Raw genomic sequence first — 20829 nt, 5'->3', positions numbered from 1 at the left:
AATCTTTGTAAATGAAAGATCAAGGTATAGATAAATGCTTAAATTTCAAAAATGCAACTGTACATAAAATAATATAATTTCAGGGTTCAAGTTTAAAATATATTTAGTGTCACAAGGCAATGGTTGGCCATTTAAACTGATGTTTCAAAACTTCTTTTTATCTACTATATCATTGAAACATTTATGGGAATAAGCTCTTTCTTTTTCTCCCCCATCTCTACATATAAATATTCTTTCTCTTTCTCTGCTGGTTATCCTGGAATAAACTGTTAATCCTGATATAGACATTGATACTCACTATCTTACTTAAATGAAAGGTCATTTTTATAGATGTTCAGGTATACCTCAATGCTTCTCAACTCCTCCACACCTTAAAATGTGGTTTCATAATTTGCTATAGCCAAAAAAAAATAGTCATCAACCTTTTGAGGATGGGCTTTTCTGAATTTAGCTAGATTGAGCCTTAGAAGAAAGTTCACCATCAGGCCAGTATATGAAATCTCTCTAACTTAGGAGAACCTGACAGTAGCTTGCATCTTATAGGCTAGGGGTCGGCAACCTTTTTGGCCGTGAGAGCCATAAATGCCACATTTTTTAAAATGTAATTTCGTGAGAGCTGTACAGTGCTCACAGTGCGCTCCTGTAACAGCGCCTGAAAAAAAATTGACTTTATGGCTCCTGCAGAAAGACCATATCTGGCGCTCAAAAGAGCCAGATATGGCTCGAGAGCCATACATTGCTGACCCCTGTTATAGGCAATGCTTTGAGAGTCAACATCTATGATGATGTATAAGTCAGAGTACAGCTTTACTGGCATATTAAGTATTGTAAAGTATTGTAAAAATGTACAAGAAACTATTTCCAAAGTTCTGTATTCTTTCATTCTTGTAAATAATATAGCTTGGAAATAGATGATCATAAAATTTCTATCCTGCAAAGGGCCTTAGAGTCCACTGACCTATTAGGTCTAAATGGTGCTTAATGTGAAAGATGTATTAATTGGGAGTCATTTAGAATTTTGGATAGTTAATTTAGCTAATCTAGGTCTCAAATACTTTTAATTTAATAGCTATACTTTCTATTTATACTGCTCCACATTTGCCAACCTGTATAACCTCAAAGTCACTACAGATAACCTTTGCTATATATTTATTTATTTGCATAGTAATCTTCAACGGAAAGAGTTCTCCAGCTTCATTTTCAGGGTAAAAAAATTTTTTTTAAATATCACGAGGCAATGGATGTCTTTTGTGAGTATTCATTGGTTGCTTGGTTCCAGGAAAATAGAAAGAGGCCAAATTTAGGACATGAAGAACATTACTTTTTAACATCAATTATTCTAAACTTCCAATTTAATAAGGTGGGGATAAAAGAATAGGAAAAAAGATTTTTGTTGGTGTAGTGAATCATGAAGAAGCTTCTGATTGTTTTTGTTTATGGTACATTTTGTCCCCTTTTGGGGAATAGGCAAAAAGAGCTAAGAAATGTCCTCTGACCTGGCATGAAGGATTTTGTGTTATTCACTTTGATCATTACCCTGGTGTTCATAACAGTATATCCATGGGAAAGGATCCAGAGCTAATCTGGGAATTTTAGAACCTAGTTCACAAATGGAAATCAAATCCCACTCTGGAAAGGAAGATTTAACACTGAATGGACTCTAGTCCCATAACTGTCCTAATCTGAAGGGAATTTCTGAAGGATATCCAATCACATTTGTATTGGCCGTATCCTAAAACAAGGTGATGACTTCAGAATGGACTATATGCAAACAGAAAAGCAGAAAACTTTAAAAGCATAAACATACTGTAATAACCAAAGAATGGAGCCTCCCAGACAGAATTCTCCCTTTGCCAAAAGAAATGATAGCATATTTTCTTTTCTTTTTTTTGGAGGGGGAGGAAGAGGTAGGGAGGAGAGAGGGAGATGGAAGAGAGAAAAAAAGAAACCATCATTTGGCTATTTGGTTTGTATTTTCAAATAGCCAACCCTGCCGTAGCACAGCTTCTCCAGGAAACCTAGTCCTTTAACTGCTGATTTTGGTAAGCATCTTATTAATTGCCTGCTTGACATGTGTGGTGGAGCTTCGCCTCCTTGTCTTCCCCTGGACCATTTTCCGACGCCGGACCTCACGGCACAGCTCATAGAACACTTCTGTGATATTCCCTTCTCCAGTGCAAGCTGAACATTCATAAAATGCACAGGCCAGATCAGTCGCCAGCTTCTCTCCTTCTTCTGTACTAACTTGCCTTGAGTGGTCTAGGTCAGCTTTGTTTCCCACTAAGATCAGAGTCACATTCTTGGGCTTTTTGATTTCATCCAGCAAGTTCTTAAGTGGAAGCACATCCTCAAAGCTTCCCCGGTCCGTAATGTCATAGACCAGCACAAAACCTTCTCCCCATCTCACATGTCCTTCCCTCTGGATAGCATCCTCCTGTTGACAGAGAAAGGACAATTGGGGAGCTGAAGAGAATAGCATTAAGAATACCCTACAAGAGGGATAGCCAGGTGGGTCAGTGGCCTGAAATCTCTCCAGATTTCCATTTCTGAAATCATAATCAAATCAATATTGGTATTGCTAATAGAAAGAATGTGTTAATCTCCTTCCCTGTGGCTCCACTCACTATCCTAGAAACTTCCAGAGCCAAAAATGACTCTCTCTCTCTCCCCTTCTTCCTAACCTGCATTCTCTGTCTCTATCTCCCTCCCCCTCTCTCTCTTTCTCCCCCACTTCCTATCACCCTCTCTCTGTCTCCCTCCCTCTCTCCCTCTCTCTCTCTCTCCCTTTCCCTCCACATCTCTCTGTTTCTCTTTAATCCCCTACCTTCTATCTTAGAATCAATACTGTATATTGGTTCAGAGGCAGAAGAGGGGTGAGGGCCAGAAAATGGGGGTTAAGTGTCTTGTCTAGGGTCACTCAGCTAGGAAGCATCTGAGACTACATTTGAACCCAGGACTTCCTGTCTCTAAGCTTGGCCTTCTATCCACTGAGCCACCTACTTTCCCCCTGTGTTGTCTCTTCATTTTAAACTAAAAGCCCCTTGAGCACCCTTGTATCACCAGGTTAGGGTAATATCAACATATGCTAAGTGCTTGGTAAGTCTTTTTCATTTACTCATTTTATATGAAACCTCTCTCCCAGCTAACTGAGATAAGAGCCAGAATTTTATTTGTCTTTTAAAGTTTATGTCTCAGGGGTAGCTGGGTGGCTCAGCGGATGGAGAGCCGCATCTAGAGACAGGAAATCCAGGTTTCAAATCTGGCCGCAGACACTTCCTAGTTGGGTGACCCTGGGCAAGTCATTTAACCCCCAGAGTTCTTCCTGCTCTTCTGCCTTGGAACCAATACACAGTATTGATTCTAAGGCAGAAGGATAAGGGCTAAAAAAAAAAAAAAAGTTACTGTCTGGAGCTTCCAGCAGTTAGAGGGTGTGTGCCTGTGCCAAACCAGGGTGAGGCAGGAACAAACAGGAGCCTGTTTGAAGCCTGCCTTCGAACACTGGGAAATGTGCAGGCTGTCACCTCCTCTGTTAGATCTGAGCTCCCTGAATCCCTAGCAAGGCCTGTCATTTTTCATGGTGGCATATCAGTGCCTAGATCAGTAACTTGCATGAGGTATGCACGTAATAAGTATTGAGTGGAACTGTGAAACTGAAAAGACCATCTGAGGCAGGTTAAGTGCTTGGATAATATGGACAAAATCCTTCTTTATGTGGCAATTCAGGCTCCCACAGAAGCTCTCAGGTTTAATAGTCATGTCAGAGTACTTCTATTTCCTGGGCTAAACTGACCCATTACTCACAAGACCTCTTCATTGCGTGATTTTATCAAGGAAAAGACTCCTTGTTTTGCCTCTCTTAGTGCCTAATCCGGGACACATTTTCGTGAAAACGCTTACCTACCTGACCAGCTGTGTCTAGTATGTCCATGGAAAGAACTTCATCATCAATGGTTGCTTGATGGCGATAAGTTGATTCTGGGGAAAGAAGGGGGAAAAAGGCAAGAGAAGTGGAGATGAGCGAGATAAATTTGGTTTGTAAGTCTTGGATTAGTCCCAATGGAAATGCATTTTTGTGTTTCGGTGTACATCCGAGGGTGGCATTTAAGTTTTTAATTCTACAAGAAAGTAAATGTAGGGGATTCTGGCTTTTTATTGCTCTTGAGCTCCTGCGTGCTCTGCACACAGCACATGGGAGTATCTTTGTTGAAATGAAGGAAGCGATGCCAAAGTCACGACAGCCACTATGATAGATGTTCACAGCGATGTCAGAAAAATGAGAATTCCAAACCCTGAATTACCTAAAAGTGTACAGCGATGCCTGTTTCATTATGTATTTATGTAAGAAGAGGGAGAATGTGTGTATATGAGGCAGAGGCAGAGAGAGGACTAGGTAAAGAAGACTAGAGGCTATAATGATCACAACAATAGTGACAACTAGCATGACACAGTGCTTACTGTGTGTCAGAGACTATGCTAAGTGTTCTACAATGAAGATGCCATTTGATTCTCGCAACCCCTGCGGGCAGGTGCTCTTATTAGCCCCATTTTACAGAGGAGCAAACTAAGGCAAACAGAGGCTAAATGTTTGGGCATAGAGTGTCTGAAGCTGGTTTTTAACTGAGGTGTTCTTGAGCCCAGGCTCAGTGTGTTATCTAAGGTCATCACTTCTGAAAACAATGTCTATCTGTGCCAGGCACCGAGCTAAGTCCTGGGCCATGATTCCTTCCATCAGTGCTCCCAACAGCCCAGAGAAGTGGGCGCTGTTCTCAGCCTCCTTTTACAGGTGATGGCGCTGAAGTGACCAGAGCGCAGGGACTCGCCACATCTGCCTGGGAGCGCACTTGAACTCGGGTCCTCTCTGCTCCGGAGAAGCTGCCCTCTTGGGGGCCCAGCTCGAGCGGCCCACACGCACCCCCAGGGTAAAAGGGACAGGCACTGGAGACATTCATCAGTCCATCGAAGTCTGAATCAGCTCTCCAGCAAGGAGCTGTGCTGGCCTTGGGAGATAATGGCTGCCCATTCCGGAGGAAGGTCCTTCAGAACAGACCCTGAGTGAAGCCGGGTTAAACCTCCAAGCCCCACAGCAAGCACGGAATGCACTTCAGGTGGTCAGGTGGGCACAGGCTTTTGGGACCCCGGGGTAGGTGGAGCCTAAGCGGCTGCCTAAGGGTGGAGCTCAGTCCAGGCTCCGCCCATGCTCTCCGGAAGGGGTCCTTAAGGCTCCCAAAGCAGCCTGGGAGGCCATTAGGACTCAAAGAGCTGCTCGTTTTTTTTTTTTGTTTTTTTTTTTTTTTTTTTTTCTTTTTTTCATACCGTGCATGAGCAAGTTTATTCTGAGAGCAGCCGACTAAGCCTGGGACCAAAGCAGGAACGCGGGAATGCCTCCTCCTGGCTAGGAGGCGGATTTGCCTAAAGCCTAGCTCAAAGTTCGCCCTCACCCTGCTCCATAAACGCCACCAGTTCTAGGCCAGAATCCAGGATAGTTTCGTTGCTTGGCCTTTAAAGGCCTTCAAAACCTGCTTGGCTTAGCCTTGATGCCTTATTACATCCCCTCCGGGCACTCTACCAGCTAGGCTTACAGGCCTATTCTATTGCTCTTACAAAATGATTTTGAAAATAATGGTGCAGGGTGGCTCCACGGATTGAGAGCCAGGCCTAGAGATCCTGGGTTCAAATTTGATCTCAGATACTCTCCAGCTGTGTGACCCTGGGCAAGTCACTTAACCCCCATTGTCTAGCCCTTACCACTTCTGCCTTGGAACCAATACACAGTATTGATTCTAAAATAAATAATGAAAATGATAATAAAAATATATAGGTATATAGGTATATATAAAACAACTATAGTAATAGCTAACATTTATATAGCACCTGCTATGTGCCAGGCACTGGTGCTATGTGCTTTACAAATAATATCTGATTTGATTTTCAAAACATCCCTGAAACGTCAGTGCCCTTACAGTGCCCATTTTACAGATGAGGAAACTGAGGTTAGTCATTTAGCTGGTGTCTTCAAGCTGGTTCTGAACCTGGGTATTCCTGAGTCCAGGCCCAGGCTTTTCTATAATGAGCCATCTAACTGCTCCCCTCCATTCCTCATGCTTTTGTACCTACTGACCATCAAGTCTAGCTGGCCTCTCTTCTCCAGTCTCCAGCAAGACCCAGCTCAAGCACCCAGCACTCTTGCTGTGAGGTCTTTTCTGGTTCCCTCCCCATTCAGAGCCCCACCCAACCCCCCATATGTTGGTGTGTGTGCATGAGAACACAGGTCTTACATATCTGAGCAGGCATAAGTGCACACCCTCTCTCCTTTTAGAATGTAAAACAGAAGCTGCTTGAGGTCAGGGATGGGTTTGCTTTTGCAGAGATCGCCTCCCCCCTCAGTCTGGGGCTAAACTCTGAGCTGACCTGGGGGCCCTTTTCCTGGGCAGGGCGCTCCCACACCCCTGTGCCCACACCAAGACAGTCTTGTGGCAGGGCAAAGCCCCAACCTCCCCCCCCCCCCCCCCTCCTGGCCTTCCAGTGCATCTATCTTCCCTCTGGCCCTCCCCTCCCGCGACAGGCCCTTGCTAGCCTTTTTCTCCCGCACTGGCTCTGCCTCAGGGCCTCAGAACCCTTTGGGTTCCCTCCTCCTCCTGGGGGCCTCTGGCTTCCTCTGGCTCCTCCCTTCCCCCTCTCCTTAGGATCGCGTAGGGGCTGCCTGTCAGTCAGCCTTCCTGCTCTCTCATGGAGTCTGGCTTCTATGGGTCCTCTCTCCCGCCCTCCTGCCAGAGGACTGAAATATACACGAACACATTCGTCACAGGTTGTTAATTACTGATATGAACACGCCTATGGCACTCCCTCTCAGGCCATCCGTCTTCGGCACTCCACAAGGTCTACTTCTGACCCAGGGGCGGCCAGGGATGGCCAGACCTCTTGTCTTCCCTTACCCACAAAGGCTCTGCTTCCGGAAGAGGCCCAGAGGAGCGTGCTTTCCCATTGCTGGGTCTCTGCTTGCTTCTTACTCCCCACACCTCGCCTCTGACCCGCCTCCGGCTTTGGATCCATCCCCTCTCAGAACTCCCTCCGCAGCCACGGGAGGCTGTTTCATTTTGCCTTTGTGCCTGCGGTGTTTAGCAGAGGGCCTGGCACCTAGCGGGTGCCCAAGACATGCCTGTGATTTGATTTCCCAGCCCCTCTGTAAAAAAGGGCACAGCCATTCTTTTTTGTCACTTGGCTCTTTAGCATGCCACAGACAGTCGGAGTCCTCAAAGAAATATTCTGCCTTAATCATTTTTATCATCAATGCTCCAGTTTGACCTTGGAGAGTCACAGGAAATGCCACACACACTCCAGGCACAGACTCATCCCCCTCCAGCTTTTTCCTTTGATGGTCCAGCAGTGTCACCTTATCCTTGCATCTTTGCTGGCTCCCTCCTTTAAATGATTAGCATTATAATTGAAGCCTCTGCAGAAGCCAGAGTTTGGGGCTATATTTCATCTACTTCTCCATCGCCTAAAAAAATAAGGGTGATTTTTCACTGTGCATTCCACAATAAATTTGAAATGAATTTCGAGCACAGAATTCCTCAGTAGGGAGAAATGAAACATAATAAAAATGATATGAAGTTATGTGATCATTTGGCCGTTTGCTAACAGAAAAGAAAAAGACTAAATGGAGGAAATGAGGAAAAGTCAGCTGTGGGAGTGACAGTGGGTGGTAGGAGTCATTTAATCTGCTTTGAATACCAGCTTTACACAAATATGGATATTTTTATTTGATCTGATTCTCTTTCTTATTAAGGGATCCAATTCTTTTCAGGCAAACTCATTAAGAGTTTTGCCTACAAGAGCTTCATGCATATTTATTAGGGTTTTTCTTTGTTTTAAAAAAATATATATTTTGGTAGGCTACATTTTGCTTTGACACAACAGCTACTACCCACCAAAGGAAGATTCCTCCCTCCATATCCACAAAACATGTGGTTTAGCAAAGTTTGATTTGGCAAAAGTGGTTTAGCAAAACCACTTAGTAATTCTGAGTGATGGACAGAGCTTCTTTTCACTTTGGTAGCTGACTGTTAAATGGAAAGGAAGGATGCTTGATTTAAAGTTTTGTTGCCTCCTTTTATATTTTTAAAATTTAGATGACTGCATTCATTGTGCTTATTATTCTTTTGGCCCTCATTTGCATTTTGCATCAATTCATGCCAGTCTTCCTATATTTCTCAGAACTCGCAATACTTCTTTGGAACTCTTACAGATTTTTATGATGAGAGATTTTCTCCTCCAACAAAGCAAACTGCAACTCACCCATCCCCAGTTGCTGGAGGATGTTTGTCCTTGTATTCCCAGGCATTACTCTATGTTCTTAGTTTGCATTTTTAATATTTGCTTCTAGTTGCTTTGCTCACATCTGGTGCTACCCAAATTTTCTAATACCTCATCATTTACCAATGAAGAGAACCATATTCGTGAATGCCAGTCAAAACAAACAAAACCAAAACAAAATCTCAAAACAAAAACAACCAACACATATCTTTAATGGTAAGATTCACTACTTAAAAACTTGATACTATAGAAGGGGCTAAAGTGAACTCTTCAGTTTCTGTCTGATTAAAGCAAAGGATGTTTGAATATACCAGAATGGATGGTTGGAAGAAAAGCAATTTTTATTTGATCCAGAATAGAAGACCCACATTCAACGTGGTCATGACATGGAAAATAATATTATTCTCAAACAATTCTTGTTGAAATGGTAGATATTACAATAATTTCTGATAAAAATTCTAAAACTGTTGCTAGCTTCCTCAAAGGTAGACAGCAAGTAGAAAATGCTTTTGTATTCCTCCTCTGTATGAAAACAATCACCTTTATCATTTCTGTACCTCTGGCAGGCAAAGACAAGGGGCATTGCAGATGTGCAGAATTCATCTGAGGACTTTCTTAAGCATAAGCATTTTCTGGAATTAAGAGAATCAATTGCTTCAAATGCACCTATTTGCAGATGATATTGTATTAACTGCAGCAGGCCTTCCTCAAATGAGATCCATGGTGACTTGAAAGTTATTACTCTATAAAGAAAAACCAAGTAGACGGAAGAAATCTAGCCTTGGAACTTCCTTACTACTGTGTGAATCTGGGCAAATTACTTAACTTCTTTCTGCCCCAGGTTCTTCATATATAAAATGGGGATAATAATGGTACCTACCCTGTAGAATTGTTGTGAAGATCAGATGAGTTAATATTTGTAAAGCAATTTGCAAACCTGAAAGTGCTATATTTTGTTATTAGCTACTATTGTTATGTGGATAAACTACACAATACTTTTAATGTGATGCCAAAGGCCAACAAACCAAGTTTTTAGAAGAGTTAAATCGCAGTTGACACAAAAGGGCTTAAGTAGATACTACATATCATTAACAGTGATATGCATGGAAGAAATGGAATAAAAGGTACAATCATAATGACAACAATAATAACTAGCTTATGGGTATTATCTCTTTCATCCTCACAAATGTCCCGTGAACTAGGGGTCATGTTATTATTCCCATTAGGGATGAGAACACTGAGGTTGAGAGAGGCCACACTTGCTCAGAGTCTTGCGGCTGAGGAAGCATCTGCCCGAGGATCTGACCTCTGGCCTTGCTGATTGGCTCCACGTTCTGCTGCACCTATAGTCCAGGCACCTCCTAACACTTCGTGGGATCATGGCGTACCTATGAGAGTGGGATGAGAGACAGGCCCCCAAAAGTTGACCTGGTATCCATGGAACAGGAACAGACCAAAAGTCCAAAGCAGATTGGGGAGATCCTGGATGGATGATCCAGGAAAGGCTAAAGCCAAGAAGCACACAGAGGACCTTTCCTAGGAAGGAGAGTACAGATCTATGAGGATTGAAGCACTAATGAGAATATGATAGTCACAAAATCAGCCATGCTCTTGCTATTCAGTCATTTCAGTCATGGTTAACTCTGTGAGACCCCATTTGGGGGTTTTTCTTGGCAAAGATACTGGAATGGTTTGCCATTTTCTACTCTAGATAAATTTTATAGATGAGGAAACTGAGGCAAATAGGGTTAAGTAACTTGCCCAGCATCACTCCCTGCCCCTACTGCACCACCTGCCAGCCCCAAAATCAAACATAGGGCAATTCTAAATTTACTGCAGAGGATCAAATATGATAATGCATGTAAAGATCTTTATGTACCCTAATTTATTATATAAATGTTAGTTGTTATTAACTTTCTTCAGCCTCTCAGGAATCAACAAATTAGTAAATGAGCAAATTCCCCTATGGCTATGAAAAAGATGCAGAATTGAGGGTTTGCTTTTTTTTTTTTTTTATCAATCTACTGTTTCATCAGGCTCATGTCACTTTCCTTTTTTCTAAACATTTATTCTTCATTTGTAAACTGATGGGGTTGGGGTAGATGACCTCTAAGTTGCTGCCTTGATCTAACATTCTACAGAGTCTATGTTCATGGCACAAAATGGATAGCTCTTGAATGCTGGTATTGAGACCAATAACCTAGGAAACCAAGGATGTGATAGAGGTAAATAGCTCCCTTTATGCTATCTTCTAAATACAAGTACAGCTGAAAATCTGGCTGCACTTCCAACTGTGGACTGGGTGGATGGACCGGGAATTTCTTAGCTTGAATACTCACTATAAGCTATCAGCCAAGGAAGTACAATTCCCACTGCAAAAGAGTTAATGAAATCCTGGCCTACCAGTACGTCAGAGATTTGACACTCTTGAGCTCATAAAGCTTCTGATCAAAGCTTTGGTTGCTTAGCAGCTGCATTTAAAAGCCATTTTACAATACAGTTTCTTTTATGTTTATATTTGGTGGTAAGAAGAATATGTCAAAAATCAGTTTATAGATTTCCATTGGTAGCAAATTTTTTGGAGAAAAACAGAAAGGAATTCATGGCTACTTAAAAAATAGCAATAAAAAATAGTAATAGCTGTTAACTGATGACTAAATGGGAACCCTTCTCAGAAAAATACAAATATGTTATGGAACTCATAATTTTTTATTTTCTTTTTCATTTACTGGAAAGTATCAATTTAAGCAAACATCATTTATTTATTTCTACTTATTTCTTATAAATCATTTGTTTTTAGAAAGCATAATCTCTGTAAAGATATGCTTCATGAAAACAAAATTCATAGAATCTAGAACTGCAAGTGGTCTCAAAGAACATCTAATCCAATCACCTCATTTTACACATAAAGAAACTGAGTCCCAGTCAACGAGAGAACCATCAAGCATTTATTAGTCAATTATATCATGGCCAGAACTATGCTAAGTGCTGAGGACCGGAGAGAGACACAAACATCGTTCCTGCCCTGGAAAGAAGTCACATACTAATCAGGGAGGAGAATAGGAGGCAAATGCATACATACAAGAGAGGTAATGGGATCTGGAAAGGGCCTCTGACTCCAGAGATAATGCTCTTTCCACTGAACCATGCGGAATGGAAGTAGGGAGAAATGAAAGGAAATATGAATGCATTTTTAACTGAAATTTTACCTTCAATATTATGTAATTTAGTAGGGTATGTTTATGTTTAATTTAGTAGGGTATATATATATATATATATATATAAAACACGTATGTTTTATATATATAAAGTTAAAGAACAGGCAGGAAATATGTTGGGTATGAAAACATCTTTTAAAATTTTACCTTGTATAGTATAATATGTAGTATACAGAATTGGGGGTTATAGTTTTTTCCAGCTTTGGCTGAGTTCCAAAAAGCTGTTAGAGCTTTTAGAATCTTGAGGAGAGGGAGTTGCTAGGCTAAATTTCAATATTGAAGCTAGATAATCTAAGAGCTCGATCATTGACTTCCTCCCTTCACGGAAGATCCAGTCAACTCCCTCTCCTTAAGATTCTAAAAGCTCTAACAGCTTTTTGGAACTCAGCCAAAGCTAGAAAAAACTATAACCCCCAATTCTGTATACTACAAATATTATATTTCCTAGAATCTATCCTATGAAGACAGCTCATTTAAAAAGCACCATTGAGGAATTCTGGCAAAATAGCCAAGTGAGGGGTTATCCATTAGAGTGTGAGCTCCCTGAGGGCAGGGGAGGTTTATCTTTCTTTGTGTCCCCAGTTGGGCTTCATAAATACTTGTTGACAAATTTATGGATTGTAGGAACCCATTTTTCCCTATCAACTAAAAACAGATAAAAAATCCCAAATAAACTAAAAGAACAAATGAAAGAGGAGGAAGGAAATACATTTTCACAGAAAGGGAAGAATATATTAGCAATAATAATAATAATAATAATAATAATAGCATTTATACAACACTTCAAAGTTTGCACGTTACATATATAATCTCTTGATCCTTACCATGACCCTAGGAGGTAGGTGCTTATTATGATGATGAAGATTTTTTTCTCTTACTTTCTGTCTTGGAATTGATGATACGAGGTATCAAGACAAGGCTCTCTTGAGGAAGGCCAGATTGGAACCAGCACATCCCAGAGCCCATGAGGGGCCAGAGACTGTGACCTTATTGGGGGGAGCTCAGAACAAACCATAGGATGGAGGCTTCAGCATTCAGATGTCCTTGTGGAAATGCTTTATTAGACAATGTGGCGGAGCCTCAGAAAAGATATTTCATGCTGCTTCTTCCCAAAACACTTTAGACATTTTGTAGGCGCAGGTGAAGAAATCACATCAGCAAACCATTTTGTAGTGGAGGTTGATTTCCAGGGGAAAAGAATGAGTGGGTTCCACTCCTTTGGGATTCTAGTTGGAGTTATTGCAGAATTAATTCTGTTTTTCTGGAGGGTCTTCTTGACATTCTCTTACTCCATAGTAATTCTTCATTGTATTTAAGACCTTTTCTTTGCTCAGAGATAGGTAGCACAGTGGATTGAGCCCTAGACTTTAGAGGCAGGAAGACTCGAGTTCATGCAGGCTTTTCCTCTGCTGACTCTCTCCAGTTTTTCTGTGTGTATACATCTCGTCTGGACCAGTGTGTGAGGTGAGCTCCTGGACAGCGGGGCACTGCCTTTCTTTGTATCCCCGGGCTTGGCACAGTGCCAGGAACACAGGGAGACATGATGAATGCTTATGAACAAAGCTTCCTTGAAGCCTTTCCACGTTTAAGGACTGACTCAACTTACCCTCTGAGGGCATCACTGCTGAGAACACGGGGTTACCGTGGGATCATAATGAGACTCTAAAGTAGGACTTGGGGGGAAGATCCACAGACTAGGGATGAGGGAACACTGTAAAGGATACTGAACCAATATTTTTTAAATTTTAAAAAAAGTTAATATGAAAATGGACATACCAAGGGTTGGGTCGTATTCCCAGATGAACCGTTTGGTCAGAAATCTCACCACCAGAGCTGTGGAAGAAAGAAGGGACATTTCAGTTGTGATTTAAAAACTTGACACTTTTGTAAAGAAAATATGGACATCTGCCTCTTCACACTGGCTGTCCACGATGGCAATGTCTCATTGCTTTGCCTCATCCAAATGCTTTCTTAAATTGGTCCCATTTTGGATCAAAATTTAATCATAATTAAAGCTGTCATATTTAATGGGTCAAAAGCACACAAAGAGGCAGCTGGGAGCTAATCCTCTCTTCAGAGATCCAGGTGATTCTATACCCCAGCAATCTTAGTAGCACAAAGTCCTTCCATTCTATATAAAGGGTTGATGGTGGCTGATACTATTTCATGCTGAGACCACTAGTTGGCCTTACTAATGACATGTAGCTAAAAGCAAAATGGGCAAAAAAATCCAGGATTTCAAAATGGTGGAATAATCTTTGTCATTCAAGTAATGTTAAGTGGATTTTAAAGACAATCACCACATAAATTCAAAAGCAGAGTAGCCAGCAGCACATGTAATCATTACAATAGCAAGAATCAGGGGAGCATGGAGATGGGAGATCCTGGGTTCAACTGTGGCCTCAGCCACTTCCTTGCTGTATGACCCTGGGTAAGTTATTTTATTGGTGACAAAAATTCATGAATGGGGCTGTGAGCTGCATGAGCTGAAAAGCTTCTCACACTAATGAATGGATCAGGAATGAAACATATTGGTTATTAAAGAATACTTATGGAAATGGCACGTATATCTTGGATATTCTCTGTTTAGATGAGGGAAAGTATAGAGTTAGTCCTGAGTTCCTCACCAATATACTAATGGTAGTGTTGACATTTAAAGAGCAAGGCAGAGGAAATCTGTCACAGGAACCTAACATACTTTGATTTAAAAGGTTCAGGACCAGTTGATTAGCTCTGAAAATAACATTATGTCCTATCACAGAGAGTATTGACTTCATTTGAGGCAAAATATTAATAATGTTGGAGGTGGTGAGTTCCAAGATGCTTTGGTCCTTTCCATGGTAAACAGACTTGTGTTATTGTAAATGAATAAATAGCTCTCAAAAATGTTAAACTGTTAATGGTAAATGAATAAATAACTGTGGATTAACTAATAGAATAATGAAATCAGTGTCAAACAACTCCAGGGTGGTTTGGTAAGGAGAGGAATGGGGAATTGAGGAGAGAGGGAAACTACCAGGAGAAGCTGCTAGGGTTATCTCAGTGGGTTCTTGTTGTCAAGATGCCAGGTTTGTCTGGAAAAGAAGAACAAGGAAGGTCGGTATAAAAGGATTTTAATAACAAACTAGGATAGGGAGTGAAGGGAAGTAAGGAAAAACTGCCACTTAAGACTAAAGGTAACTGGAGGAATGGAGAGATGGTGATGACTACTCTGAACACTAAATCTACCAGCAGACTGCTGATGGCAAGGGCTGGCTTGTCAAGGGTAAGGGTATCTCACGAAGCTGTCCTTGACTAATTTCTAGATGTCTCTGGTCCCAGGAAACTCTGGTTACACAGCAAGATATAATCTAAGCAGGAAGTCAGGGAGATGGAATTATCTGTGTGTCCACCAGCACAGATAAAAATCCTGTCTCAACCTGCAACTTCACTGTTTTTGACTGAAGATTTTGTATTCATGTCCAAGGAACAACTCCAAAGTACTGAGATTCCAAACATGACACAGGCTCACCCAGACAGCTGCTTACAAAGTCAACAACTGCCAACAACTGCCAAATCTGGAGTCACTGTATGCAAGTCCCCTCTGTGGCAGGATTCCAAGTTTGGAATTCCAAGCTCTTGCTAGCTTGCCAATCAAGTCTGCTTTCTGCTAACTAAATCTCTAATCTATATTTTCTCTATAAACTTGGGATAGAAAAGTCAGTTATTGCAGGTTCTGGAGACATGTTCTTTAAGTAATCTGAGCAGAAAGTGATGTATATATCAATTTAAAAAGCAGTATTAATATTAATAATTAAAGTAGCATTATCAGAGGTGAAATATCTTTTTCACAAAATAAATTTTGTTTCAAAGATCACTACTGGGAACAATTCAACTAAAGTAACACTTCATTTATCTAGCATTGTCTATGTAGGAAACTAAAATCTGATTTTTAAGATTATAGCCATTTCCCAGACACATTTCTCTATTACTTTTTTTTTATTTTTCAGTTAATAAGTATCTCCAATAATCTATTCCACTACATCCACCCTCCATTGCGCAACTTAAAATTTTTTTTCCTGAAAAATAAAGTCCTCAATAAATAGCTGAATAGTTTAGCAAAAAAAAAATTCCTACAGTAATTCAAGTCTGAAAATGCATGTCTCTTTCTCCATTTTAAGTTCATCAACTCTCTATAAGAAGGTGGCATATGTTTAATCTTTATTCTTTTGTACTTATGGATTATCGTTGAATTTATCAGTGTTTTAAAGTTTTTCAAAGTTGCTTTTCTCTATAATGTTATCATTGTAGAAATTGTTCTCCTGTTTCTATTTCACTTTTCTCTGTACCTAGAGATTTTCCCAGTTACTCCTGAAATTTTCTACTTCATCATTTCTTATGGTATAATATTCCATTATATTAATCTACCACAATTTATTTGTTTCCCAATTAGAGGCCATCTTCTTAGTTTCTAATTTTGGGCATCCATAAAAAAGCTGCTATAAATATTTGTATATTTATATATCCTCTTCTTTTTTATTTCTTTTTTTAATTTATTTTCCAGAATGGCTTGACCAATTCATAACTCCACCAAGGTACCTGTTATTCCATAGACCCTCTCATATTTGTCATCTTACTCTTCTGTCATTTTTGCCAGTCCAATAGTTCTGAGGTAAAACTTGAAAGTTGATTTAATTGATATTTATGAGTGATTTAGAGTATTTTCTCATGATTATTGACAGTTTGGATTTCTTTATTTGAAAACTATAAATATATTTTGGGGAAATGGCTCTTAATCCTATAAATTTTGATCAATTTCGTATATCATACTACTAAAACTGAGAGCTTCTATGGGAGCCTGAATTGATGATTAAAGAAGTGCATTGTCTAAATTATTTAGGCATTTAATATATCACTATTCTTATGATGAATATGAAACCTCTATCAGGGAAACACTGCAAAGACTTTTTTCCTCAGTTACCTTTCTCTTCTAATTTTTTACTGCATTAAATTTCTTCTCTTCCTTTTAATAAAGAGTATTCCAAACTTAAATTAACCTTAAGTTTCAGTGCCATCATGAAAATTACTTTTAATATTGTGTATAACATTACTCATACATATAGTGATGCCTTGAGGAACAAACACTAAAGAGTTTCAGGCATGATAAGTCTTTGAAATTCTTGAAACTATTTTAGAAGGCTTTTTCTGTCTTCTCTGTTGACACCTACCAATTCTTGCTGGCATTACTATGTCCATGCCTAGCAACATCCTTCCTACTAAACCATTCCTCACCCTTGCCACCCCATGTTTTCCTGACATATATTTTGGTTCTTCAGAGAGTGCTTTTTAAAGAATGATTTCCAGATTTTCAGCTATGATCCAGGTAGTTTAATCTACTGCATAAATAACCTATGAATAAGTGAGGCTATATATATGTACATATATATATATATTATATATATTCTGAATATTCTTATTCAACATACAAACAAAACTTTAACAAATCAAATATTTGGATTTTTGTTTGAAAACTATTTGAGTTTGAAACAAAATGCGTTTTAATAATGGCACAGACTATTTTAGCTAGATCAACACATGAAATGTAAAATGCTGGCTCTAATAGTTAACTCAGTTTTTAGCTTCTTTCATCTTGTTAATTATTCACAAAGAAGACAGATAGTTTTTCCTATGTTTTTCAAAGCTTAGATGACTTTCCCCATTTGGGAAATATCAAGTAAAAACTCCAGATTTTTCCATTTATGGTGGAAAGTCTCAAGAGGAATGAAATTTTTCTGTACCTATTATTATATGCTAAATTTTTACATACACATGCACACAAAGAAATTACATGAACAAAATTATAGAACACATCATACAAATGATAGATTTAAGCAACTGGAAGATTAATTGCTTATGGGTAAGCTGAACCAATATAATAAAAAAGACAGTGCTACTTAATTTACTTATTCAGTACCATTACAAACTACAAAAATTATTTTAAAGAGATAGCAAAAATAATAGTAAAATTCATCTGGAGGAGCAAAATGTCAAGATATCAAGGATATTAATGAAAAATAAAAGAGGGCCTAGAAATTTCAATGGTATTATATTATAAAGTGGTAATTATCAAAAGAGTCTCATACCAATTAAGAATTAGGATGATGGATCAATGGAATAGATTAGATAGACAATATACAGAAGTGAATGAGCACAGTAGCCTAGTATTCGATAAATCTGGATATCCTATTAAACTATCTGACAATAATTTTTGGGAAAATTGAAAAGCAATGTGGCAGAAATGAGGCACAGATTAACATCTCACACTATATATCATGATAAATTTCAAATAGGTCAATGATTTAAACATAAAGGATATCATAAGTAAATTAGGGGAGCATAAGAAAAAAATAACTGCTAGATCTATGAATTAGAGAAGAGGTCATGACTAAATAAGAAAAAGAAAAGGAACATGGAAGGTAAAATAGATAATTTTGATTATATTAAATTTGAAAGTTTTTATACAAACATAACCAATGCAGCCAAGTTAGAAGGGAAGCAGGAAACTGGGGGGAAATGTTACAGCAAGTGTATCTGATAAAAGCCTTATTTTTCAAATGTATAGGGAACTGAGTCAAATTTATAAAAATAAGAGCCATTTCCCAACTGATAAATGGCCAAAAAATATGAACAGGCAGTTTTCAGAAGAAAGCAAAGCCATCAGTAGTTGTAGGAAAAATGTTTTTAAGACACTAATAATTAGAGAAATGCAAATTAAGAAAACTCTGAGGTACCATCTCACACCCAGCAGATTGGCTAACATAAAGGGAAAATGATAAATGCTGGAGAGGATGCAGAAAAAGGGGAATACTAATGCACTTTTGGTGGAGCTATGAACTACTCCAACTATTGTGGAGAATAATTTGGAATTATGTCTAAAGGGCTATAAAATATGCATATTGTCCCAGTGACATTGTTGCTAGATCTGTACTCCCACAGAGCTCAAAGGAAAAGGAAAAGAATCCATACAAAATATTTATAGAAGCTCTTTTTTGAGGTGGAAAAGATGTGGAAATTGAGGGGATGGATGCCCATCAACTGGGGAATGACTGAACTAACTGTGGCATGTGATTATGATTGAATACTATTTTCTAGGAAATGATGAAGAGAATGGCCTCAGAACAATGAGGAGTTGTGTATGAGTTGATGCAAAGTGAAATGAACAGAAGTAGAACACTGTACCTAGTAATGGCAATATTATAACAACAATGGACTATGAAAGATTTAGCTACTCTGATCAATACAATATTCAAAAACAATTCCAAAGCACTTATGAAAGAAAATGCCTCTGGAGAAAGAACTGATGAGCTCTGAGTATAGATTGAAGCATATTTGTTTTACTTTACTTTTCAGGTTTTCTGTTGCCTTTGTGGCACAGAGTATGCACTCTATAAATCTGACTGCCTTTTCTGAGGATTTAGAAGCACCTTTTAGGAACTACATCCCAAACTCTTCCTGCTGCCAATCTGGGCATCCACTTTTCCATTCTTTTCCTTAGGATCCATGTTCATTTGTCTTCCCTCCCACTATTTCCAGGATCTTTATCTCTATTCCATAAGACCTGTTCAGAAGGTTGACTGCAAGCAAAGCAGCATGTACTTTTCCAGTCAGTACTATATTTCAAAAGCATATGTTGCTATCTTTACAAATTTTTGCTCTATTCCCATTGCGCTCCCCATCATATATCTTCCCAATTTTGGCCCTGCATCCTTCTGCTTAGGTCACTCAGTTACCCTCCTCTGCACTGGTGCCTCATGGATTTTCTTTTCTTTTTGCTATTGAACAGTTTCATTATTAAATATATGAATGTATCTAAAAATATGGCTATATTAGCAATATGACTAACGGTGAAGTATGTTTTGTAGGACTTCAAATGTATCACATTTCTTGTCTTATCAGAGGGTAAGGAAGATGTGAAGGGAGGGAGAGAATATGGAACTGAAAATTAAAAAAAAAACCAGTAAGCACAAAAATGTTGAATTATTATTTGATGTCCATGTTAAAGCCATTTTTTTCTGTAGGAGTTAAACACTTACCAAGCATCATTAAGGAAAAAAAAACTATGTCATACTATGTCATATATTAATATTTTTAAAGAATTAAATAACATACAAATGTCTCAAATTCCCTTTGACGTTTCATTATGCTATCTTTGATTTTAACATAAAACTGTCTTCCTATCCTTTATGTAACTTTCTATTACAAAAAGCATTAGTTTATAATAATTTTTAATAATTAATAAGAAAAGTACTCATATCACTGTCTTGTCCACCTCTGGATAAAGATCAGAGGTGAGCTAGTCTGGTCAATTAGAGCAGTGGTTCCCAAACTTTTTTGGCCTACCGCCCCTTTCCAGAAAAAATATTACTTAGCCCCCTGGAAGTTAATTTTTTTAAAATTTTAATAGGAATTAATAGGAAAGATAAATGCACCTGTGGCCATCACGCCACCCCCCGATTTCAGCACCCACCAGGGGGTGGTAGTGCCCACTTTGGGAATCACTGAATTAGAGGAATGATGTGAATGGAAATTGTTTCCCCAGATTTTTGCAAAGCACTTGACATAATCTCTGTCATCCTATTCCTATGGTTGGTAGAACAATTAAGTGGACCTTGAACTGGTTAAATGATCAAACTCAAAAGGTACTCATTTAATTGTGCAATGCCAGTTTGAAAGAATCAGAAATGGATCTGGATCTGGTCTGGTTTTGTTTCACATTCTTATTCCTGATGTGAATAAAGGTATGTTGATGGAACATTTATCAGATCAAGTGATGACCCAATACTAGGAAGGATTGTTAACATACTGGATGAAAAATTAAAGATCTGAGAAGACCCTAACGGCTCAGAACATTGGGCTGAATCTATTAAGGTTGAACTTCAGAGGAGCCTGGGATAAAGCCTTGTTCTAGTGCCTTGCCTGGGAGAGTGGTGAGACTCTGGGTCTTTAAAGACCAAGCCAGAAGAACCCAGGCTCTGGCACATTCTTTCATGTTGGGAAGGCTTTTAAGAGTCCTACCAATAGACTGTGTCTATTTTCCAAGGGCTAGGCTGGATAAGTATTCATTAAACATTTGTGAAATGTTTACTGCATCCCGGCCAGTGCATTAAGGACTAAGGATGAGAATACAAATATGAGACAGTCCCTGCTCTTAAGGAGTTCACAGGTAACTGGGGTAGGGAGCAGAGAAAGGCATTTCCTTCATGGATAAGCAACTACAAGCTATATAACAAACATATGCAAAGGGGATAATCAGGAAAGG

General features: G+C 39.2%; 1 protein-coding gene across 2 annotated transcripts in view; it reads right to left on the bottom strand.

Moving 5' to 3' along the window:
• Positions 1-1738: 1738 nt before the first annotated feature.
• The window catches only part of RERG (RAS like estrogen regulated growth inhibitor), a 99062-nt gene continuing 79971 nt past the window's right edge, over positions 1739-20829 (bottom strand). Inside the window, exons 2-4 of one of the 2 annotated variants that reach the window (XM_044677348.1) lie at positions 13308-13364; positions 3902-3975; positions 1739-2434 (exon numbers count right to left, since the gene is read on the bottom strand). In XM_044677348.1, the coding sequence (XP_044533283.1) occupies positions 2027-2434; positions 3902-3975; positions 13308-13364 (539 nt within the window). In that variant the 3' untranslated portion in view covers positions 1739-2026. The remainder of the gene's footprint in view (positions 2435-3901; positions 3976-13307; positions 13365-20829) is intronic. The other variant, XM_044677349.1, reaches the window with a different exon arrangement.

The sequence above is a fragment of the Gracilinanus agilis genome, chromosome 5 (assembly GCF_016433145.1).
Source record: "Gracilinanus agilis isolate LMUSP501 chromosome 5, AgileGrace, whole genome shotgun sequence".
NCBI lineage: Eukaryota > Metazoa > Chordata > Mammalia > Didelphimorphia > Didelphidae > Gracilinanus > Gracilinanus agilis.
This window is presented reverse-complemented; position numbering and strand designations above follow the sequence as displayed.